General features: G+C 40.5%; 1 protein-coding gene and 1 pseudogene across 2 annotated transcripts; both read left to right on the forward strand.

Annotated features, from left to right (window-relative positions):
• zgc:165520 (uncharacterized protein LOC571872 homolog) lies at positions 1–11,877 on the forward strand. 2 transcript variants are annotated; one of them, XM_034188960.1, is made up of 10 exons: positions 1–331; positions 788–859; positions 950–1,049; positions 1,129–1,203; positions 1,820–1,890; positions 2,975–3,083; positions 5,379–5,452; positions 5,726–5,860; positions 6,193–6,303; positions 9,671–11,876. In XM_034188960.1, exons 1-10 carry the CDS (start codon positions 302–304, stop codon positions 9,746–9,748), a joined length of 855 nt encoding a protein of 284 aa, XP_034044851.1. In that variant the 5' UTR covers positions 1–301; the 3' UTR covers positions 9,749–11,876. The 2 variants fall into 2 exon arrangements, with proteins under 2 accessions (XP_034044851.1, XP_034044852.1); XM_034188961.1 differs by lacking the exon at positions 1,820–1,890 and having other exon boundaries at positions 9,671–11,877.
• A 3,481-nt stretch (positions 11,878–15,358) lies between these two features.
• Positions 15,359–26,295, forward strand: part of LOC117526633 — a 37,655-nt pseudogene continuing 26,718 nt past the window's right edge.

Genomic DNA, 26,295 nt, shown 5'->3' on the forward strand with positions numbered 1-26,295 from the left:
GTTCTTAGAGCAGAGCGGCTTACTGGGACCTCAGGTTAGGTTGACCACAGATATCACCAAACAGACCAGACATTCTTTTATCTACATGTGGGATTTTATCTGGTTAGATTTCAAATTCTTCTTCGTGTCAAATCCCCTGGAATAATTGAAGAATAATTTCTTGCGGTAATTTAATGCCGCTGATGGCAGCTTGAATGTTGTAGGTTAGACAAAGACCTTATAGTGAACGTCTTTTTGGTACAGTCCATTGAATTAGCTGTTTATTTACCAAAATTTACACCAGAACCACAAACATTTCAAGATGAAGGACCGACTGGCGCAGCTGAAAGAGGTGGGAAATGTTTTATTTATTTTGGTGTGTAGTCGCTGTTGGTAACAGAGGCCCTAATGTAGCCCAGAGAAACAAAACTCAACTCTTTCTGCAGTCATTTGCTCTAAATGTTGGATGTTAAGTAGCTAATAAAGACCAACAGCTCACACAAACTGAAAGATGCAACAGTGCAGTCCAAGACATATTCAGTGGATCTGTAAACGTGGTTATTTGCATGAACAATAATCCTTAGGTTCAGTTTGTCTAATTACATACAGTATGTGGTCTAAAAACAGGGGTAGTCTATATAAAAAAAAAAGTCTAATTCCTGCTTTACTTTGGAGCTCCTAGTTGGCCGATGCACTGAGATCCCCTCGTTTCTATTTCAGTGGATTTGATGGATCTAGTTTGCATGTTTGTGTGTAAATGTGAGGATGACATCTGTCACTGTGACGAGAGTGTGTTTGTTTTTGACAGAAAAGTGATGTCGGTGACGACGTTGAGGTTCCTGTGGAAAGTCAGGCCTTCATGGACGACTTCTTTGTTCAGGTATGGTGTGTGTGTGTGTCCCCACCCCCATTTACATTTAAGAAATTACATTTCACAGTCTCCCCCCCCACCGCTCCACCTCTCTTTCAGATTGAAGATATTCGCGGCAGCATTGACAAGATTGATGAAAGTGTCACAGAAATTAAAAAACTCTATTCTACCATCTTGTCAGCTCCCACATCTGACCAGAGTACGTGCACACACACACACACAAAATCATGAACTGCTTGTGCATGTATTATTTATTTTCTCTGTTGTCACTTTTTCAGAAACACAAGATGACGTTGAAGCTGTCACCACTGAAATCAAGAAGTCAGCCAACAACGCACGAAACAAACTCAAGAGTCAGTATCTGTTGTTTTATATTTATTTTACACATTATAAAATATAAAGAAACTTATTCAACACAACTCACTGACCTATTTTCGCTAAACATACACACACATAAAGGCCTTAAGTCAAAAAATCTGGACACACTTTTTTATTCAGAAATCACAGTTTATTTTCTCTCCATGTGCAGTTCATCTGAGGTTGTTTCAGAAAAGACATTCTGCTTTTCTGAGCATATACATGCTAAATTAGTTGGCAGATCATGTAAGCCATAAACAAATGGCAATTAACTGCAAATTATACTGATAACTGCTGACATAAGGTAGTGTCTGCCACTAGTAGACACAACAATGACAAACAGCTGGACTTCGTGTCTCAAGGTTGTTGAAATGGAGCAATATCTCCACCTGGTGGACATTTACCATTAATTAAGGTACAACAGAATTAATGCATGTACAATAGGAATATATATATATATATATATATAATATTTGTGGTTGCACAACAGTTATTGGCCTTGTGTGTGTGTGTGTGTGTGTGTGTGTGTGTGTGTGTGTGTGTGTGTGTGTGTGTGTGTGTGTGTGTGTGTGTGTGTGTGTGTGTGTGTGTGTGTGTGTGTGTGTGTGTCAGATATTGAGCGGCAGCTTGAATCAAACACAGATGAACGGGCCTCAGCTGACCTCAGGATACGGAAGTCACAGGTCAGAAATGCACACTATGACAAGCTAAAAACTGACTCCAGATCAGTGATCAGATGAGCCAAACAACAGCTGAAAACTATTGTAATTATTATGTGTATCCTAAAATTGCACAGTAATCTAAAACTGCACAGTAATCTACACTTGTATTCTGAAATGGCTACAAGGAAATCATATAGAAGCCCTTTTAGTTAAACTAGTTTTTCAAGTTTTTCTTCACTTTTGCAAGCAGCTAAATAGATTTCAGTTGTGTCAACATAGAACTTTAAGTCTACTACATGATTTCAAAGTTCTATATTTTAAGTTTTTGTGCGTAAAAACCTAAACAGTGTAAGGCAGTGGGGTTTTGTTTGATTTTCTAATAAAGGCAACAAATTCAGAATAACTCGTAAAAAATGAAAATATGAAGGGAGCAGGCTGAGTCCTGGCACTTTATTTATTCTTCATAAATATGTTTCACTTGATTAAATGTATGTCACTACTAACAAAACAAATAAATGTATCGTAATTAATAGCATGATACATCTGATAGGGTGTTTTTTTTTTTTTTACATTTTTAAAATTATTATTTTCATCAAATCAGTGGCAAAGTGATTTAATTACTGCTTCAGTCATAAAGGTCCTTTGACTATTTTTTCCCCAGAATATTTCAAATGTCATGAGCAGATTTTAGTGAATTTTGTTGCAGTGGGAGACCATGGATCAAACAAGAGTTGATTTTGTGTTAATTTTGTACGCATGATGACTGATGGTCATTTAAACGTGGTGATTATTTTAATGTCTCCTGTCTGCTCAGCACCCTGGACAGCTCAGAATGTGTGTTTGTGCTTATGTGTATAAAACGTAAAGACTTGAGAAACACTACTCGAAAATGCACTTATAGCAATAGTCAGGAATATTCTTTCTTTGAGTTAAACGCACATGAAAATGGTTTCGATGTTGTGATTATGATTGTGGATGTCACTCGACAGGTTTTGTGAATGATAGTCTAAATGTGGCTGAAGAGGCCTTCCCACTTCAATATCACCAATGATTTAATGTTCCTCCCACTGAGCTTCAGTTAACAGCAAGTCTGTCTTTCTCCCAGCATGCCATCCTGGCCAAGAAGTTTGTGGAGGTGATGACAAAGTATAACGAGGCTCAAGTAGACTTCAGAGATAAGAGCAAGGGACGGATTGCCCGACAGCTGGAAATCAGTGAGTTACATTTGCTTCTAAATACCCATTGGACTATTTTATACTTCATAAGGTCAGGAATTGTATAAATATGTGTTTGACGTGTCTATGCATATGAAGATATTCAAATATTTTAATAAATACATACTGGAATCATTAAAAACATTATTTAACATATAAATGTACTTACAGTTTTTTTTTACAACTGACCATTTGTCAGAACCTTAAACACTTTTTCAAAACTGTTAACGCACATTACACCAGAAACACACAATTCCCCAAACAGGTAAGTTCATGCTCAAATTCACACAGTGTTAATAAACACAGACACACACTTCTAAAATACAATAATACACTAACACAGTTCACCAAATCTACCAAAGCACAGACACACATTGTCTTCCAACAGAAACATTTAGTCAGTCACAGCACAATGTCATAAAAACACAGACAACTGATGGAATAACACAAACTGAATCACTTTGCATGTGTTAAATCTACTTTTTTTTTTTCCTTTTTCTTTCACAATCAACAGATTATTACATTGATTATACATGTAAATTAATGTTTGCAGAAGAAAGCGGATGAAAATGGATGGATGGATTAATGTTTGTGACGATGTTCTTCATTTTTCTTTTGTTGGACATGAATTTTGTTCCTCTTTTTGTACAACACTCAGCACAAAAAAGACCCATGTCAGAGCAGCTTTGCAGAATGTTTATGAAAGAAGAAGACAGTAAATGACAGGATTTGCAGTAAACACTTTACTGTATTGCAAATGAAAATGACTTACAGTACAGTAAAGAGGGAAAAAAAAATCAGCATTTAACTGTCATTCATTGCTGGATTGTCAAATACACAAAAAGAAAAAGGAGCAGAAGAAATCACTGTAAAAGAGGAAGAAAAAAAAAAAGCGAATCTGCTCGGTCGTCAGCATTGGGCCACATATTTTCATCGACATCATACCTGATGTCTTCTCCGGCCAGGCATCTTGGGAAGTATCTTTTTGCATGCCTTATTCAGCCCTGAGCTCCACCACACATTCTAACTCTACTGCTACCTATTTTTCTCACTTTTTTACAAGTCCTCCACTTTGTCCCTTGTCTTGTTTTTTCTTCTTTTCCCTCACAAGATCTGCCTATAAATATAGGTGATGTGATTGAAAAAAGCCCAGCACCTGAGCTGGGTGAGACGGGAATCAGCTGTGATCAATGGAATCTTCAATCCATTAGTTTTGAATATAAGGTTTTCTGTTTTGACAAATCATGTGAAAGCAATTGAAAATTCACCGGTTAACACCTATTGTTTTGGTCATGATTGAGCTTGTGTGTAAAAGGAGTTGAAACTAATTTTTAAACGTGTAAAATGTTTGTATTTTGTGTCAAAAGAAAAATAATTGTGTTCATTGTGCAGCCCACACAGACTGATGTTGTGGTAACTGTGTGAAGAGTTTTGAAAAGGTGTTAAAGGTATTGAACAATGAGTCATAGCGGTTGTAAAAAAAACTGTAAAAGACCAATTTCAGATTTTCAAGTGAGACGCTGTAACTGGTGGAGTGTAAGTGAAGTAAAGCTACAGAATCACTGATCAGTATTTTTAATATTGTTTTATCAATATATTGATGCATCACTGGAAGATGAGGGTTGTCTTGAAATTTGGATGTTAATCACACTGTAAACCAGGTGGTGACAGGGTTTTAACTAGCAGGTACATCCGGAAGGTGTTGACTTCATCGGGCACGATGCATGCCTGTTATTGTAAAATCCTCAGTCCAGCTGCAATAACAACTAAAGTTATCTGCTTTTTGTGTGTTTCACTCATCATATTTGATAAATTTTAAAAGTAATTACACATTTCTACAAAAAAGTCACAACACAGTTTCTGACTGCAGACATATCTGCAGGTGAAATACTTATTTTTTTTTTTGAAACATTTGTACATAAAATCTCATGTTGACCAACAAATTCCCTCTTCTAGAAAATCCTGGATCCGCCCCTGTATACATCCACTTGATACCATGTTTTTTAATACAGGCTTGTTATCACCACTCCAGCCTGCTGCAGCCACATGACAATTTTTTTATGTCTTAGCATAACAGTACATAACAGTTGGCTAGTCGATGCATATTTAAAATTTTTTACACACATACAGGGAAGATTCTCTTTTTTTGTCACACCGGGAAGCTGCAGTCACCTCTTCTTAAATCTATTCAGACCATCACTGATCTGATTGTAATATATTTTCTCGTCCTCCTTTGTGCTGTACGCATAGATTTATTCATTTCACATGTCTAACTTTGGTTTCTGTTCAATCCAGCGGGGAAAGCAACCACTGACGAGGAACTGGAAGAAATGCTGGAGGGCGGCAATGCAGCTGTCTTCACTGCAGGGGTTCGAATCTCTAACAGCAATTTACACACACGGAGCCCAAAATCAGCTCAAAAACCAACACACCAGCACGGGAATAAATAACATTTCATTCAAGCCTTTAACATTTGTTCCAGAGCTGTTTTATAAAACTGCTTATTTATTGTGTCCATCAGTATTTTGTCAGTTTATAATCCTGTAAAATCTACACAACACAGTCATTACTCTTTTTCAGATTGTCTACTTCTTTTTCTTTTTTAAATAGTCCTCATTCTTACACTGTGCTTTTTTTTCCAGATCATGGACTCAAAAATCAACCAGCAGGCCCTGAACGAAATCGAAGCTCGACATAAAGACATCATGCGGCTGGAGAGCAGCATCAAGGAGCTTCACGACATGTTTGTTGATATCGCCATGCTGGTGGAGAACCAGGTGCACAAGCGTGCACACTTAGAATGAATTCAGCCAAACATTGTGCACAACAACGTCATTCATGAAAACAGACCACACAGCAATGCAACATATCAGGCTTTGGCTGAATTTCAATTTATTTGAGTGCATTTTGGTGCTTTCATAAAAGTTTTATAAAATATTATATTTCCTGTACTTTACATATTCATTTCACAAAAGTTAGATGTAATGATTTCTATGAAAATATTGTAATATTGTTCAGGTTAATGCAGACTATGGCACATATTGTGCACTCACTCGTTTGACTCTGCTTATATCATCTGACAATAATTTGCTATTCTGCTCTTTTCCAGGGTGGGATGATTGACAGAATCGAGACAAACATGGACCACTCAGTGGGCTTTGTGGAGAGAGCCGTGGCCGACACCAAGAAGGCAGCCAAATTCCAGCAGGAGGCTCGACGGGTGAGCAGAGATGCATTCAACAGTAGAAAGGATGTTACAGTGAAGTCATGTTTGAAACCATCTATTCATCTTTCTCACCCTCTTGAAGTTTAAAATGTGAATTGCTTGTGATAACATCACAACATGTCATTAATATGAAGCTCAGATGTTAAGGTCATTGAATAGTGGGAAAACAATTTTTTTTTTTTTAACAATAACTTCAAACCTAAAAGAGATGGAGCAATGATGTGGGCTCCATATTAATCAGAAAACAAAATGCATATGCTGATTTTATACAAGATATCATGATAAAAAGCCAAATACCATGATCATGATTATATCATGTGACATCAGAGTATGACATTTGCTATTTTCTAATTTATATGCACTCTGGTGATCATCTTTCTAGCTCACTTTGTTTCAAAGTCATTGCACAAAATGTGTTTATCTACATATTAAAAGCCAAGTGGCCTCTGTGTGTGTGTGTATTGTTTTGATCACGAACAAACTGGGGAGTGCTGACATTTGCTGTTTGGTATGCTTATGTATTTTGGTTCAAGGATGAACACCGCGAATATGGAATGTTGATAGGTCTAATATTTTTGGAGAAACTACAGATATTAGCTAATAACACTGAACAATGGACATTGATAATTACATTCTGGACTCACACACAATTCCAGCAGGGGCGGTACATCATCTATATATTAAAAGCGAAGTGGCGTCTGTGTACGTGTGTGCGTATATGCATGATTTTATTTACTAAGTTCAGTGTAAATACATAATATAATTGTAAATACATTAAAAATACATGGATGATACAAGAGAGTGAAAACACTTAATAACATTGTGGTCCATTTTAAAAACAAATGCCTAAATAGAAGTAATAATAATAATTACAATAATTACAATAATTATACTAATAATAACAGTGTAATAGTGAACAATTGACATTGATAATTACATTCTGGACTCACACGCCATTCCAGCAGGGGCGGTACATCATCTATATATTAAAAGCGAAGTGGCGTCTGTGTACGTGTCTGCGTATATGCATGATTTTATTTAGTAAGTTCAGTGTAAGTACAAAATATAATTATAAATACATTAAAAATACATGGATGATACAAGAGAGTGAAAACACTTATTAACATTGTGGTCCATTTTAAAAACAAATGCCTAAATAGAAGTAATAATAATAATAATTACAATAATTATACTAATAATAATAGTGTAATAGTGAACAACTGACACTGATAATTACATTCTGGACTCACACGCCATTCCAGCAGGGGCGGTACATCATCTATATATTAAAAGCGAAGTGGTGTCTGTGTACGTGCATGTGTATGTGCAATGTGCATGATTTTATTTCGTAAGTTCAGTGTAACTACATAATATAATTGTAAATACATTAAAAATACATGGATGATACAACAGAGTGAAAACACTTATTAACATTGTGGTTTAAAAATCAAATGCCAAAATAGAAGTAATAATAATAATAATAATTGCAATAATTATACTACTAATAATAGTGTGTATATGATAACAAGAACCTAAACAATTTATAAATACATTCAGACAGTAAATTAACATTAAAATATTACATAATTAACAGGAAATAAAAGGGTTGAGATCTAAAAAATGTTGAGGTCTATAGGCTCTAAAAATATTCTGGACTCATGTCAGTCCAGTTCATTATAGAAACTTTGTACAATTTATTACCACCCTTGAAAAATGTCAGCTATCTATTCTGTAAATAATATCCAATCTAGAGCCCGTGGATCCGCACAGAAACATGCTAGTTAATAATTTATTTGTCACTCAATACTTTAAAATGACAAATCTCCCATTATGTATTTATTTATTTGATTTGATTTTACTTAGTTCTCTAAGGATGTAGAACTTAAGGGAAAAGAAAGTGTTTATTTTAAAAGAATTTGATGATTTTTTATTTATTTATTTATTTTGAAAAACATTTATCTGTAGATATCCTAGAATATTTCTTCAGACTTTCTCATCGTGTGGGAGGTGATGGTCTTATGGTTAAGCAGTGGGCTTGAGACCAGAGGATTCTTGGTTCAAAGCCCCATCTGGCTGGAAAGTCACTAAGGGCTCTTTGGCAAGGTCCTTAATCCCCAAGTGGCTCCCAGTGTATAGTGAGTGCCTTCCATGGCAGCACCCTAACATCGGGGTGTGTGTGAATGTGAGGCATTGCTATAAAGCGCTTTGAGCTTCTGATATAGGTGCAAAAGTGTTATATGAATGCAGTCAGTTTACTGTGTTTTGTGAAAATAGCTTTATTAAATGTTGGAGCAGTCCTGATCAGTCCTTCGGTACACACACTGTGTTTCATCACGGGATTTTCAGGCCTCCAGAAAAAGGTTTAAAATAATGCCTCTGTGCGATCTGAAAATTTCCAATCCCAAATGGAACAATCATTTTATTCCACTTTGAACTTGTCCTTTGACATTGATAGAAGCAGGTACCTCTAAAGATGTTGAAGAGGACGCCACGCTGCACATTTAGTTTTGTTTGTGAAGTGCAGCTCAGTCACACACCTGAATTTTGACACAAAATATAAATGCTAAAACTTTTCAAGCTCAAATATATATGTGTTCTTTTGCCAAATATCCAAACAAAAAGATATGCTTGATTGTGTCTTAATAGATGGTCAAAAAAAACAAACAATCAAACAAACACCAGGCAGAGCAATTACAATCACCATACCTTATACTGCATGATACATTACGAATGTCATATTTCCATAATTCGTGACATTTGTAACATGACTTAATGCATGACTTAACGAATCTGAATAGGGTTCTTAACAGCGCGTGTTGGTTCCTGACAGTCGTGATATTCGTGGAGCATATTTTTGGCTGCCAAAAAAATCCATGAATTCCACAAATCACCCTCACTTGGTGGAGTTCACAACAGAGCATGTTGATACGTGGTGAGTGACAGCATTCGTAGTGTAATCTTAATGGTTCTTGGAGCCCAAACTGTCACAAATCAACATGAAAGCTGTCAAGAACTGCCACGAATTGTTACATGCTTTCACGTGATGATTCGCAATGGCGCGCAACAGCGTAGGGAAATGTTCGTGACTGTGCATAATGATTCATGATAATTCATCAGCGATTTGTGCCATTAATCGTAACCCGTGATAACAGGTCGCAACGGTTTGTGACAGCGCATGATGCCTCTGCCCCGAATCATGATCCTCAGTCACAATTCAACTTTGTGACATTCATGAGTGGTCGTTATGTGTAAACGCAGCATTAGTCTTGTTTTTAATGGATCCCACTTGACTTGGTTTGACTTAGGGAAGTTAAAGTGATGCCACAATCTGTCATCTGTCCTTCTTCTTGCTCTTCTCCAGAAACAAATGATGATCTTCTGCTGCTGTGCCATTCTGGGCGTCATCCTGCTCGCATTCATCTACAGCTTCATCAAATAGACGACCTGACTGCCGACACCCGGCTGAGCCCACGTAGTGTTGGATGAGTCCTCACATCCATCAAGTAGAAATCATGCACGCATTTTTTAAAATTACTTTTTCTCATGGGAAAAAAGTTGAAAATGTGAATTCCGATTCAGTAGTTTTTTTTTTTTTATGTTATCACAAGCCACCATTAGCTGTTCCAAATACTATTAAACTCAAAGTCGTGTGAAAACATGCCGACTTACTCTCCGGTAAATATACTTCCTTCTTTTCATGTATTAATGACAGTGCAAGGTGCATGGCTTGGTGAATTGTAGGCTGTGATGCACATGCAAGTCAGCCATATGTTAAAATAACAAGTATCAAAATTTTTGTTGCAGAACCCAATTGATGTAAAAACAAAACTAACCAAACTAAATGGTACCACGATCGGTGACTTGGTCAAGCTTTACAAATCATAACAATAATAATAGTATTAATAATAATAAAAATAATAATAATAATAATAACTCAACACAATCTGATTTTTGACATTACATTTCTACTGCCTTCCTTGGGTGTCTGTTGCTACTTCAATACTTTTTTTTTTGTATTGTTTGTTTTATTTGATCATTATTATTGTTTTGCAAAGATGAATTTGAATGTGTTAGTGTGAAGAGTTTAATTCAGATTTCTTTAGTTTGACTTTCCTTTGCATTTCTAAAGAGTTGTTTATGGTTTGAAGTGCATTTATCTTTCCTTGCTATGTCCTTCTTCTTTTCTGATGCTGTGCTGCAGCCTCTTTATTCCTCATCAGGCCACTTCTGGCCATTCCTGATTTGCGTTAAAATACTGGTTATTCTGGAACAGGAAATGCTGAACATTGCTGAAGTTGCTCACAAGTATATTCATTCATTCATTCATTTTCAGCCGCTGATCCGGGTCACAGTGGCAGCAGAGCAAGCAGCTCTCCCACACTTCCCTATCTTCATCCAAGTCCTGTAGCTCTTCCCAGGGGATCACATGGCAGGTGTTTCCAAATCAGATGGGAAATATAATCTCTCCAGCGTGTCCTAGGTCTTCCTTGGGGCCTTCTTCCTGTTGGACATACCTGGAAGACCTCTCTAGGGAGACAACCAGGGGGCATCCTCACCAGGTGCCCGAACCACCTCAACTGGCACCTTTCGATGTGAAGAAGCAGCAGCTCTACCCTGAGTTCCCTCCCGGATAGTCTATTTTCTCACCCTGTCCAGGAGCTTAAACCTGACAGTGGAATCTCATTTCTGCCGCTTGTATCCATGATCTTATGCTTTCAGTCATTACCCAAAGCTCATGACCACAGGTGAGGATAGGAGTGTAAATTAAGAGCTTCACCTTCCAGCTCAGTGCCTTCTTCACCATGATGGTCCAATACAGCGTCCGTAAGATTTAGGACATTTAGGCAATACGTCTATCGATCTCACATACCATCTTGCCCCCACTCGTGAACAAGGCCCCAAGATAATTGAGCTCCTCCATTTGGGCAGTAACTCTCCCCTGACCCAGAGGGGCCAATCCACTGTTATCTGGCAGAGGACCATGGTCTCAGATTTGGAGGTGCAGATTCTTTACGACACTTTATGATTGACACAGTTTGGGATGGGGTCACCTGGCCTGGATCACCACCTGCAGGGAGTCTGTGGAGGACCTGGTGCGCTGCTTTTCTGGCAGTGGACAGGGGCAAATGCCCACACGGAATGACACTCCTTGATGGAACACATATATTACATATTGCATATCTTGCACTGTATCTTATGCTTTGTGGCCAGAGCAGATGGTCACCCACTGGGTCTGGTCTGCTGGAGGTTTCTCCCTGTCATATATTCAAAAACCACCTGAGGGAGTTTTTAAATGTTTGTCCTCAGTACCGTCATCCATGTACATTGTGTGGGTAAGGTTTAAATTGTGTGTGTGTGTGTGTGTGTGTGTGTGTGTGGTGCCTTGGGGCAACTTCTTTGTGATTTGGCATTGTATAAATAAATGTAATCACATTAAAATATGATATGAAAATGATCTCTTACTGATTTAAGCATCTCAAACACTAAAGTTTCCTTGTGCAATTCTTTGGTGTCTTCATTTTAATCTCCTTCATGAACATTTGGAAATACTGTGAGAAATAACCATAGACTGTATAGGAAACAACATACTTTACTTTGTAGTAGTATACTTTGTAGTAGAAAAGAATTAGTTTTTAATGTGATAATTAAAATCAAACATTATTTTTGTTGGTTTTTGCTGGCCTGTGGTTGGCCACAAATAAAATGAAGCTGATATATTGTTTCCTTGTGGTTCTTTGTATTTGCTTCTTTAATCCATTCATCATGTTATTAAAGGTTTGCTTCAGCAGGGTAAAAATATATCGACGATCAAATCATACATTTTGAGGGAAAACCAACAGAGTGTCAAAACAATTTTGTTAAACAATTTCTCATATACTCACTCCACTGAAAGCCATCAAAAGCCGCCTGGATTTTACAAATGGTTATCAACACGGAGGTGTTTTTCCTGTGCCGCCGCTCCGCGCCGGCTGCGTCCCGACGCGCGGACCCGTCCGCACGTCTTTCATTAAAAAAATCTCCTTTAACAGTGGAATATCCGGATAAAATGCTGAAAACCGACTTCTTCTGAAACTTCTCTGTTCTCTCACGACGTCCTGGATCAATAGAGCCTGAAATGTGGAGGTTTTCAGCTTGAAACAGGCTGATGACGCCGCCTGAGAGCGCTGAGCGACGTCTCGCACCGTGAAAAGTCCTTAAAGCGACAGTATCACCTCAAAATCTCTCATCAGCCGTTAAAATTTTCACTGAAAACCAGCTTAATTTTTCGAACCATGTCCACTTCGATGTGTCTCACAGGTTTAGAAAAAATTTTGATCAAACAAAGCGCCAGTCTCTCAGCAACTTCTCAGACAAAGGAATTCCGACGAGGGGCTGGACGACTCCTCCCACAAGGAGTGCTCACAGGCAAATGACGTCACCGACAGGCGTGGAAAAACTCACGCATGCGCACGAGGGTTCATGCATGTCTGACGTAAAAACATATGAATGAAATCCATATAGTTTTTGAAAAAAATAAAAAGGACCTATACTTTATGGACAGCCCTCGTATATTACTCTGGAACAAACAGCGTTGTAAAGGACAATAAGCAGGGCGTTAAAGAGCAAACTTTACTTTCTGCCAGAACAACCTGAACAGGAAACAATCGCAGCTCACAGCAATTCCCGTTGAAAATAACGGAGAAACAACCTGAGCTTCTCACATGTTTACATAAAACAAACACAATAACAACGTCTTTAAACCCAGATAATACGAGATCTGTTAGAAAACTATCCAACCTTTTTATTTTTAAAAAAAAACTATATGGATTTGAATCATGTGCGCTTGCATCAGCCAAGCTTGAACCATCGTGCGCATGCGTGAGTTTTTTCACGCCTGTCGGTTGCGTCATTCGCCTGTGGGCAGGCTTTGAGTGAGCACTGGTCCAACCCCCTCGTCGGATTTTCATTGTCAGAGAAATGGCTGAGCAATTGGAGCAGCGCTGAATCAAATTTTTCCAGAAACTGAGAGAGACAGCCAGGTGGAAACCATTCGGAAGATTCAGACGGCTTTCTGTGAGGATACTCTGGGCGTCACACAGATTAAGGACCATTACAACCGGATTAAAGACGGCCCACAGCGGCGCAGGGCGCGCCGCGCTCCGAGCGGCTATCTCGACAGGCTAAAACGACCAGATCATTTCCAAAGTGAAGGCTGTGTTGATCCGGGACGTCGTCTGACTACCAGAGAAATTGTGGAAGAGGTGTACAAATCCGACGAGGGGGTTGGACCAGTGCTCACTCAAAGCGTGCCCACAGGCGAATGACCCAACCGACAGGCGTGAAAAAACTCACACATGCGCACAAAGGTTCAAGGTTGGCTGATGCAAGCGCACATGATTCAAATCCATATAGTTTTTTAAAAAAATAAAAAGGTCGGATAGTTTTCTAACAGACCTCGTATATTCACAAGAGTTTTAGGCACAATATACAAAGAGGTTTATGTTGCGATGTTAATGCTGTTGTCCATGTGCAGCAGTTAAAGTGCAGCCTGATCAGAGCATGTCAATGCAGTTCTCAATGTTAACGACATCTCGCAGCGCGGCGACCTCTCCAAAGTTTTACGAGATTTTGCAGGATTTGAAACCTCAACAGGGGGAATGGGTTTGTTTAGCATGGGAGTGTCATTCCACACCGATAAAAACCTTGATAGATCCTTAGCCTGGTCCAATAGCTTGGAAATCCCAGACTATCGGGATCTGAGGACCTGCTGCAACCTTCATCCGCCTTAATAGCTGTTGGGTTACAAGCCATCACCTCATCCACCTGATCTGCCATTGATGACTTCTTGTTTCGCCAGAGCCCCGTTGGCTGTCTTGGGTTCAGGGTTCCTATTGGGCCTTTGCGGTTACTGTAGCAGGCACAGGGCACACAAGGTGGGCACACAGGGCACCTTACGTCATCCCATCAGTCAATCCCCTATTAATCCATTGCCTGGGTGTCACAATGCAGTGTCAAAATCCAACCCCTCATCTGCGTTGCGACATAAATTAATACCTTTGTTAACATGAACACCATTAATAAATGATTACTGAAGATAGTTGAGTATTAATTTGTTAATAAATGTGTATTACTGCATTAATTACACCCTTATAGTAAAGTGTCATCAGCAAACAGTTGTTTCAGGACTGTCACTGTCGTTGTGCGGGAATGTCAGCTACTACGTTTTTGACACATGGCACGTTTCTCTGGGTGCAGCATTCAACACAAAGGCGTCTCAATGCTGAGGACCCCAGCAGCTGGAGAAGGCCAAAGGGGCGACCATGCTTCACCTAGCTACAGCAGGTACATGGATACTGTTGAGAGGCGGGGATGGGCGGCTGGTTGTCTGCCTGGGTAGGACTCAAGAGGGTTTCATAGTGGGATACTCACGTGCCTGAGCTGAAATACGTTCTCCCGCCACTGACCCATTCATACACCTGTTTATGTTCTTTCCAACAGTCTTTTTTTTGGGGGGGGGGGGGGGGGGGATTTCTCACGGTTTGTACGCTGAATGTTGAGGCGGCTTCCTCTTTGACTGACGGGTCATTGTGCCAATCACAGCACACCTCTACTGGCCAATCGGCTTGCTGAGAACACGCCTCCATTTTGGACCTGCTCGCACTTCCTCATTCAGGCCGAAACGTGTTTGTGCGACGCCGACGTGCGAGAGCGCGAGCACGAGCACGGTGCACACGCAGGCGTCACGCGCAGCCCGTCAGTGAAGAGGTTTGACGGCGAGCTGTTCTTCAAAATGGGAGTAAGTGATATAAACACGCATTGTTTGAACGGAACTGCGCTAATTTGTGATGATTGACGGGTTCTGTTCGGTGACGGGGCGGTTATAGAGTCCTGTATGCTGGTTTGATTGGCTACTCCTAGTAACCAGTTGTGTTTTTGTCCACTAACCAATGTCATGGGGGAGTATTAACCAATAAGAGGCACAGCGGTGTGTGCGTAGGTCTGTAGTTGGTTGTTAGTAAGATCTTTGACGTTTTCATTGGCCGTTTTCGTCCAATTATGGAAGGAATCGCCCTGGCGAGTGGCAGATGTTTCGTCCAATGACTGTGTTGCCGGCGTTGTTGTGATTGGTCCACTGTCGAATTAGGGGCGGGTCTTAGGTTGTTTTTGGTGGGGATGGAAAATGGCGCCTGAAAATGTAGCGCTGGGTCGGCGCGTTGTTTTTGTGCAGTATTTTATAGCTCTCGCTCAGTGTTCATATTTTAATCCACCCTTCGGTGTTTTTATTGAAATTATTGTTAGAAATGAGATTTTTAACTCTTAAAATACAGGTAGGAGTGGTCAGTTTTAGTCGCGGAACCCTAGAGTTATCTTTGCAGTACTTCTTGACTTCAGCCAAACTGGATCGAGTTTGTGACAACAACGTGACACTGAACACAGACGATCAGAAGTTCTACAACTTTTCATGGAGTGAGAGACCTTTTTTGAGTTTTATGAAGACCATTTTTGATCTTTAATCTCACGTTGAGCTGCCCGAAGCGGTGACAATGGACGACTCTAAGCCACGATACAGCAAACGACTGGTAATTTAAGTCATTTAAACTCTGTCACATTTAAGACTTCTTCTGAAGTTATATCAGTCTGTTTTTGTTTTTATCCTATAACATTTATAGGTAGTCGTCTGACTGTAAAAATCTGTCGCCCGTGTTGGCAGTTATGAGATTTTTCCGGCTGGTCAGGTTGTAAATCTTCATAGTTTAATAATAATATAGCCTTTATTGTCATTGTGCATATACATCCACACGCACACACACACACACACATATATATCGAAATTTGACCTCTCATTTAACCCATCCTATTTACAGTTAGACACAATCCAACCACTAGGAGCAGTGGGCTGCCACAGTCTGGTTCCTAGGGACCAACTCCACATGTAGAGACGCTGCCTTGATCAGGGGCAGAGAATGGAACAGACCCTAAATAAGCATGTTTTGATTGTGGGAAACCGGAGTGTCTGGATGAAACACGCGCAGACACGGGGAGATCATGCAAAACTCCACACAGAAAGGGTGGGAAGTGAGCTTACAACCTTCTTGCTGTGAGGCACCAGTGCTAACCACTAATCCACCTTGCCTCCAAACTGTTTCTCTGTCAGTGTTGCAGAAGAAATGCCAATCTTGGAGAATTGCTAATTCACTCATAGGTAAGCCCTTACCTTGGTGTTTCACATTGCAGAATTGACCCCTATGTTGGAGTTTTGTCTGGGACATTTTATTTATGAGAGACAAAGACCCCATTTCCATAAAAAATGTGTCTAGCAGTTCGCGAATCAGAAATATTCTGACCTGGATCACACCATTGTTCTGCTGTAGTGCAGGATTTTGGTAGGTGGTTGCGTAATGCTGCGTTTACACATAACAACGACAAGTCACGAATGCCACGAAGTACACATTCTTGGCCGCTGATCACGAATGTGATTATTCGGGGCAGAGGCGTCAGGTGTCCTCAGGAACTGCTGCAACCTGTTACCATGTTACGATTAATGGCACATGTTGCTGGAGAATTATCAGGAACCATTACGCACGGTCAAGAATAGTGTTCCGCTTTGTTACGCGCAATAGTGCGCGATAGCGCGTAACAGCTCATCGTTAAGTTCTGTCACGTGAACGAGGTGAATTGTCTCCACACACACACCCATCCAACCGAATTCAGATCGCTCCAGTTTTTCAGAAGAACTTTGTGACTGCATGCGTAGTTGGGCTCTGTGCCATGGAGTGGCGCAGAGAGGAGGAGGACGACAGCGCCAGATGTGTGGCTTCATGCGGCTCTCGTCTGGTGCATTTTCCCAAACATCAGGCAAATGCAGCAGGTGGAACACCTGCAGGAGCGCGCTGAAGAGCACTGAAATTAGACTTTTAGCCAACTTGGTGTCAGCAATCAAACTGAATGTTGTGCAGCAGGGTTTAATTGTGCGCACGCATCTTCCTCCGCCGGACTGGAGGAGGTGCAGAGATGTCGGGCAGCACGTGAGTCTCCTCTCGCTCCTCTAGTTGCTCAGACTCGTTCTCCCGCTCATCGGTTACAACAGCAGGTGGAACACCTGCAGGAGCGTCCTGAGGAGCTTCAGCAGGAACTGTGGAACAGCATTTGGAGCCGAGTTTAATTGTGCGCACGTGACAGAAAACTGATTCGTCGTGGCGCGCAGTGAAATGTGACGCCGCGTTACAAGTCGTGTCAAAACTTGACAGTTTCCGTGTCACTTACTTCGTAATAACGCGTGACAGTTTGGGCTCCAAGAACCATCACAGGAACCACTACGAACGTTGTCACGTTCTATTAAGGATCAGTACTCATCAAGATGGATCAATACGCTCAGTTGCGACCTCCACGACGTGAGACGAAATGAGGGTAGTGTGTGACATTCGTGGAAGATTTTTTGACAGGCAAAAACATGCTCCACGAATATCAAGAATATCATGCACCAACACGCACTATTAAGAAACCTATTCAGATGTGTTAAGTCACATTAAGAATGTCAGGAATGTGTCACGAATGACAGAAAAAATTACATTTGTAACGCGTCTTGGTTTATGTGTAACGCACCTTAATGGTTTGCACATTGGACTGGGATGCCACCAGTCCGGGGTTTGCTTCCCGGTTGCAGCCAAGCTCCCAACTGACACTTTCAACAGGAGTGCTGGTGAGGAGTAGTGGGCCCATCTGGGAATAAGCTTAGGGCTTTCGTTGGCTTCCCACGTTAACCCTCTGGGGTCCGAGGGCATTTTTTGGACAGTTCACTCGTCTTGCATAAATGTTTTATTATTGCTGATAACAGCTCTCCCTGCATCCCACAATCAAGTTTTATGTCTCTTTTTTTCAGGACAACCTGTGCTTTTAGAATATATATATATTTTTGTTGTGTTTTATAAGTGTAATAAAGGTTTACAATCAAAAATAGGCAAGGAAAAAATAAAGCAAAAAATAATTTTCCACACACATTTATTCAAAACACACAGCAAACTATAATAAACAGTTGTTTTGACACTTTATAAAGGTAATTTGAGATCTTGTGTGAAAGTCTGTACAACAAAAAGGTTCAAACAATAAACACAAATGCACATTTTCAACAATATATACAAAATGGTCTGTGCGTTGTGTTGTCCATTGATATGGTAAACAGTGCTTTGGTATGGTACACAGGTAAACATATGGTAAACAGAGGGCTATTCAGATGGGCCAACTAGTAACATCACTCCTGAAAACGATCTGTGGCTTTTCACATGAGGGAAATCTGCCCTACAATTGGATTTTGGAAAACCATGTGATGGTGAACCAATTCCGATTGGACACTCACATTGCGCACGTCATCACACAGCTTCTATGAGGAGTAGGTACAAAGATGGCCGATGGCTGGCTCGAAAGTCCGCGGAGTTAACCTTTCAGAAAAAAAGTATGTTTCTATCTCATATCATTCAAAAGTTATTTATAATTTAGTAAAGCTTGGTCTTAGCCATCAAATACAACAGCGTTGGCCCCAGAGGGTTAAATAAGAACCTCTTCTTCTTCTATAGGAAATATGCAAATATACCAGCTTGCTCTGCGTTGTTGTGTTATTGACTCCTCCTACTCACTCTCCCCCGGATACAAACTCAATCTCCACCATGAGTGTCGGGTGCTCTGACCAGGCAGCTAAAACCCAGGGTTCTGGCCTGGGTGGCTAAGTATGGGGTGGGGGGAGGGGGTGGGGTGGGGGGGGTTGAGGCCTATTGACTACCACATGCACAGCGACTCCTGCTGGCCTCCCTCACACAAATTTGTGGCTCAGAAGCAGAGACATTGTTAAAATTTCCAAATGTTATATGCAATTCAGAAAAATGCCACCCCATCCTAATCCTAACCGGAAACCATTTAAGATAGTCATTTCTAACTGAAATATCATGTTTAGAGCCTCTTTCAGACACTGAGGAGCATGATGCTCTTCCAGAAATGGTGGTCAGTTTCAGGAGTGCAAATAAATAAATAAAAGTAGTTGTCCTTGTTTGCATACTGCAGGGAACATCCAGATTGCATGTAGATAACATTTTTAATAAGGGTGCAACAGATCACAAAGGTTTGTTTTGGATCAAATCCCTGTTTTTAGTCAGGATCAGATGTTTTTTTTTTGGGGGGGGGGGGGGGGGGGGGGGGACAAAAGAAAGACAAAAATAGCATTGCTTTCCATTTATTAAAAAGCTTAAGGAACTTTTGCTCGTGGTCTTGAATGAAAACTGTCCAATGGTTAAATATTTAAAAATAAAATGCTGAATTTTTATATTAAATTGCAGTGTGAATAGTACTAGTGAATAAATATAGCATTTGCCAACATTGTAAAACATAATAAAGACAGAAGTAGACTTGTGTTTGTAACTACAGTCGTTTTCTAAAATATGAAGACATCTGCGTTGTGTGACGTGAGGATGGAACTCTTTTTCAGGTATGCCCCCTGCTGTGGCACGTATCCTCTTGTATTTGTTAAAGTGCAGTATTTAAAAACAAGCAAAACAAAAAAAGCAAAGCTGAGATGATCATTTCAAATGTTTTTTCTAAAAGTTCTTTGTCATTACAATATATGCCCTCTTGTGTGAAAACTGGACGACCATCATGGCGAGCTTTTGGGCAGTCTTGGCGTGTCTTGCTCGTGCCCAGTCGTCATATTCATGCTGGTGAATGTGGAAGCCCTGTGACACAGTTGTTGCACAGGAACAGCACATCTGTTGTCTGCTCCTTGTAATCAAGGAAGGCACAAACATTTCTATCATCAAAAACTGATCATTGACCTTGCTTTATTTTGTGTTGAAGACAGAATTAAAAAGTTAAACCTGAAACCCACCTACTTGTTTGATTTTTAGCTGCTGTCAGGACTTGGTGGCCGGGACAGAGTTTTTCACTTTCTGATGTATTATATGTATCTCCCCAGCGGGCTGGTACCCGTCGACGTTACCATGATGATGGCATCTCAGATGAGGAGATTGATGGAAGGAGAATGTTTGACCTTGAGGAGAAAGTCCACAGTCAGAGATTCGGCTCTGCCCGGGTTGTTCGCATGGAAGGAAAAGGTAGACAAGCAGATAATAATGCAGTTTATATTGTTTGCCGGGCATCAATGAAACTTATCATTGAAATGAAATTATGATTAACATTTGTTCATTTTATGTTCATTTTATTCATTTTCGGTGAAAGATTAAATGTTCCATCGTTCACCACATGAAATATTCTTACCATTGCACTCATAAACATTAATATTATTTGCATAATATAGTAACATAGTTCTAATCATTTAGCTCCAGCATATATATATATATATATATAGGTGTGCCATATCAAGATGCTGATTAGACACCATGATTAGTGCACAGGTGTGCCTTAGACTGCCCACAATAAAAGGCCACTCTGAAAGGTGCAGTTTTATCACACAGCACAATGCCACAGATGTCGCAAGATTTGAGGGAGCGTGCAATTGGCATGCTGACAGCAGGAATGTCAACCAGAGCTGTTGCTCGTGTATTGAATGTTCATTTCTGTACCATAAGCCGTCTCCAAAGGCGTTTCAGAGAATTTGGCAGTACATCCAACCAGCCTCACAACCGCAGACCACGTGTAACCACACCAGCCCAGGACCTCCACATCCAGCATGTTCACCTTCAAGATCGTCTGAGACCAGCCACTCGGACAGCTGCTGAAACAATCGGTTTGCATAATCAAAGAATTTCTGCACAAACTGTCAGAAACCGTCTCAGGGAAGCTCATCTGCATGCTCGTCGTCCTCATCGGGGTCTCGACCTGACTCCAGTTCGTCGTTGTAACTGACTTGAGTGGGCAAATGCTCACATTCGCTGGCCTTTGGCACGTTGGAGAGGTGTTCTCTTCACGGATGAATCCCGGTTCACACTGTTCAGGGCAGATGGCAGACAGCGTGTTTGGCATCGTGTGGGTGAGCGGTTTTTCTGATGTCAGTGTTGTGGATCGAGTGGCCCATGGTGGCGGTGGGGTTATGGTATAGGCAGGTGTCTGTTATGGACGAAGAACACGGGTGCATTTTATTGATGGCATTTTGAATGCACAGAGATACCGTGACGAGATCCTGAGGCCCATTGTTGTGCCATACATCCAAGAACATCACCTCATGTTGCAGCAGGATAATGCACGGCCCCATGTTGCAAGGATCTGTACACAATTCTTGGAAGCTGAAAATGTCCCAGTTCTTGCATGGCCGGCATACTCACCGGACATGTCACCCATTGAGCATGTTTTGGATGCTCTGTACCGGCGTATACGACAGCGTGTACCAGTTCCTGCCAATATCCAGCAACTTTGCACAGCCATTGAAGAGGAGTGGACCAACATTCCACAGGCCACAATTGACAACCTGATCAACTCTATGCGAAGGAGATGTGTTGCACTGCATGAGGCAAATGGTGGTCACACCAGATACTGACTGGTATCCCCCACCAATAAAACAGAACTGCACCTTTCAGAGTGGCCTTTCATTGTGGGCAGTCTAAGGCACACCTGTGCACTAATCATGGTGTCTAATCAGCATCTTGATATGGCACACCTGTGAGGTGGGATGGATTACCTCAGCAAAGGAGAAGTGCTCACTATCACAGATTTAGACTGGTTTGTGAACAATATTGGAGGGAAATGGTGATATTGTGTATGTGGAAAAAGTTTTGGATCTTTGAGTTCATCTCATACAAAATGGGAGCAAAACCAAAAGTGTTGCGTTTATATTTTTGTTGAGTGTATATATATATATATAAAATATGAATGAAGTGAACATATCAGATAAGTGAATTATTATCAAATTAACATGTGAAAATTCTATTCAAATGGCTGTTTTAAAAAAAATGTGAGTTGTTTGTTTTTACATGCCCATCTCCAAGACATTTGCCAGATTCATTTTAAATAGGAACACTTTTTCCACATTCAATATCTTAAGATCATTGTAAGTATAAAGAATTAAGAATGTTCAAAAATGCAAGAAATACAAGAGGTTTTTGGGGTTCCCTCCACCCTTTCCCACAAAGACTTCAGATGAGACACCCCCCCCCCCCCGGCTTCTGGCTTTGTGATCACAACATAAAATGGGGTCCACATGATATTTATTTATTTTCGGGTCGACTCATAGGTGTCTGTCTTTTGTGTTTTAGACTTTTCATATGAATATGTCCAGAGAGGAGGACTTAAGGACCCGATCGTTTTCGCCAAGCCAGATGGATTGGGAATTAAGTACATATCCTCTTCATTTCTCTTTCTTCTGTTTTGCAGTCTCTTTTGTGTGTGTGTGTGTGTGTGTGCGCGCGCGCAATCCCAGAATCCCTTAGCATTCTTTTATCACAGCAAGACAGTCTGGGATTTGAAGCCCACCTGTGTCCCATTCTCCTTGTCCTTGTGGAGTTGAGCCAGGATGGGTATCCACTTTAAAACCTGAGTTAAATCAGCACGTAGCTTTGCTGTGGCAACCCAGAGCAAATGCAGTGAAAAGACAGTAACTATTATTTATCATGTTATACCTGAAATGGAAATGTAACTGTTCCCTGTATTTGGGAGGTGACCTTTTGTCTGTTTCATTTCTTTCATAGAATGCCTGAGCCTGACTTTAGCGTCAATGATGTCAAGGCGTTTGTTGGTAAGGCTGCACATGTTAACCTGGAGTTGTCCACAGATCACATTTCAAACACTAATCACACACTCTGACTGTAACACAAAAAGAACTCTCACACTCCCTGCATGTGTAAGAGTGTACAACAGTGTATAAGTGAAGAGATTTTATCTTACTGTTAACATTGTTGGAATCAGTGCATCACAGTGTTGACTTTCGAATGCTTTCATTAATTCCATGAGTGAATAACAGTGGTTACAGTAGGTGCTAATCAGACTGTCAATGCAATTCCAGAATTGTGTCTTTTTGCATGTTATGTGTGCAAAATTGATCTTTCACCATTAAAACCTGTCACTTCTAAGTAAAAGTAAGGGTACCAATCTGATTGGATTTATTCTGTTCTCACAACATGCCCCCCCCGAATAATGTAGATACTTAACCTGGTCTCTTTCTGCATGAGTTTGTGCTCAAATTCTGCCTGTGATGGTTACAGCTCCACTGTTGATATTAGCTGCTTGTGTTTGGTGTCTTTGTTTGCTCTGAGTAATGCCTGCCCTCTCTAACACACCAACCGCTCAGGCAGCAGACGGATGATAGACGTGATGGACGTGAGCACTCAGAAAGGGACAGAGATGTCCATGGCCCAGTGGACACGTTACTATGAGACACCTCCCTGTCACAGAGAGAAGCTCTATAATGTAATCAGCCTGGAGTTTAGTCACACCAAGCTGGAGAACCTGGTCAAGAGGCCTACAACAGTATGTACACACCCCCTGAAGCCATGTGTGACGTAAACAAGCAATGATACGACTGTTGTGTTAATGTAGACTCTGAGAAACAGATGTTAGAGCGTTATTAACTTCTGTAAAGTCTTCATTAGTTACATCCTTCCACCTAACGGTGCCCAGTCAGTGTATTTCCAAATAAAAGTTCAGACCACTTTTAATTTTCTTAATTTGTAGGTGGATCTCATTGACTGGGTGGACAACATGTGGCCTCGTCACCTGAAGGAGAGACAGACGGATTCAACTAACTCTATAAATGACATGCAGTATCCCCAAAGTTCAGAAGTAAGGGTTTGTTTTCTTTGTTTTTAAGTTTGCTTGTTGATGCAGCACTATGGTGTTTGGTTCAGGTCTTGCACTGTGTGGGCACTGGGCAGTCTTGGTTTTTGGGTACTTTTATGACTATTGCACATGAATTGCATAGCGTTGTTACCATTCGCTGTTTCGAATCTTGCGCCGTCTCGCAGTCCGTGACTTACGTGAGAGGTCGGTTTCAGCAGAGTTCCTGTGTCAGGAGCTCAGAACTCACAGTGTAAACAAACCTCGTGATGTAAAGTATGGACAATAAGACAACATCGGGGAACAGCAGAGGTCCATCACAGGTGCTACACCTCTTCTAGATAACCCTCTCAACTTGGGAGAACATGTCAATCATAATTTCCTGTGAACTCGCTGGATCAGTGCCATCTACATCCTCGCTTTGCCATTGTTTATATGGGCTGTGAGATAGCGGAACTCTGTTGGCGCAGCTGTGCATTCTGGGAAGTGCAGGGGGCCACCAGGGAGATTATGGGAAATGTTAAAGTGCCAAAAACGAGAATTCAAACTCAATATCAATACCCAGGAAAAATAAAGTAATACTAGAGCAGCGTGCTCGTAGAGCGCAAACCTCCACCAACACTAGTTTCCAATTCTGAAAAATTTTTACCTTGGAAAAAAATTTCAAGGTCAAAGTCCTGTTAGAAGTGGCTTTTCCTAAGATAAGATATAATACAAAATATAGATCAAAAGAGCTTTTCAGTGTTACAATCAAATATACACAGAGTGCCAGTCTGCACCTCACTTTCAAATATGAGAGTGATTGGGGCATGTTTGATTAAGATATAATGTAAAACATTCATTAGATGGGGGTTTTCAATGTTAAATATAAATGGCCATAAAATCTGTAATCTGTATCAGATGTGAATCAAACTGTCAGTCGATAAAGCCTACCATCCTACATAATGCTCTCAAATATGAGAGAAATTTGATCTTTTTTAACAGTTATGAATTTTAAAAATTCCTTCAATGTTAAAGTATAGGGATTTTTTCAGTTTTCCAAGCTTTTTCCTGACTTTGAAATGTGACCTCAAAAATTGAATCAGTTCTTGCTATCAGGCTTTGAATCATCTGTAAAAAGTAATAATAATAATGATGATATATGAAATATTGTTGGCTCCAGGCTGTTGACAAACAAACAGACAAACAGGGACAGAATCATAACCTCAGCCCAACTTCGTTGGCAGAGGTAGAAAATAAAGATTAGAAGAATAGAAACAATAACATAAATGACAACACTCTGGCACGGGAGAGGGGTCATCAACCCTGTTCCTGGAGAGCACCTGCCCTGCGTTTTTTCCACATCTATTTTCTCAAGTCACACCTGATTTTTTTTTTTTTTTTAATTGGTGTTTTCCAGCTGTTGATTGGCTGAGAACACCTGATAGTTAATTGCCTGTGTTTTCATCTTGTTTATCTTCATTTTGCATGTCCACTTCGAGCTCATTTGCTGTTAATTCCTCCAATTCAAACTTGTCAGTGTAATAAAATTCACTCTGAGAATGGTCCTCTTCATCGGTCAAAATTTCTTTGTTCGCTTCTAGTTTTGTTTTATTTTGCACCGTGAAAAATGTAAACAAAGTCGCAAATTCTGAAATTGAATTTGGAATTTGAATTTTGCAAATGTAATACGTGATCCAGACCAATTGTCAAGGTAGCAGTCTATTTTCCCTTATCAGACCAGAAATCAGCCAGTCAGAGCGCGTGTACCATTATAGCCATATAATACATATATACCACCTGAGTTACCCGTTCTACGCATGGGTAATAGAGATGAAGTTTAGCCATGTCATTGTATATTTTATGTCATTTTAGTTAAGGTGTAGTAAGTTGCATTGCATTCTGTGTATGTTGTCATTATTAACTTTCATGGAGCAATTTGTGACATTCATGAGACTCAAGTGAATGATGATGATAAAAAGGTGATAGCATGTCATATCACTGCTATGCCGTACACAGCAGGTGTACACCTGCATGTACGTTAATTGATGAAACGTGCACTGTAACTGGCTCATCGCGCATGCTGGTTGTTCGGATTGTAATTAAAGTCCACCCTAGCCAGCCGCTACTATGTAGTAAGTAAAGTGTGATGTTTGCTACCTGACCTGAGTACCACGTGAACTGTGAAAATAAGGGCTCCATTGAGCGGGTCATGATCTAATATATAAGGCTGACCGTGTGTGTGTGTGTTCGCGCACGTACGCTTTCAATCTAAGGGCCCCATTGATCTCCCCCTTGGTGCCTCCAGTTACCATAACAAGT

The sequence above is a fragment of the Thalassophryne amazonica genome, chromosome 15, assembly GCF_902500255.1.
Source record: "Thalassophryne amazonica chromosome 15, fThaAma1.1, whole genome shotgun sequence".
Lineage (NCBI taxonomy): Eukaryota > Metazoa > Chordata > Actinopteri > Batrachoidiformes > Batrachoididae > Thalassophryne > Thalassophryne amazonica.

Coding starts and splice junctions, on each gene's coding strand:
- zgc:165520 (XM_034188960.1), top strand. CDS start 302: ATGAAGGACCGACTGGCGCAGCTGAAAGAG. Junction 332..787: donor GACTGGCGCAGCTGAAAGAG/GTGGGAAATGTT, acceptor TGTTTTTGACAG/AAAAGTGATGTCGGTGACGA. Junction 1,891..2,974: donor TCAGGATACGGAAGTCACAG/GTCAGAAATGCA, acceptor TCTTTCTCCCAG/CATGCCATCCTGGCCAAGAA.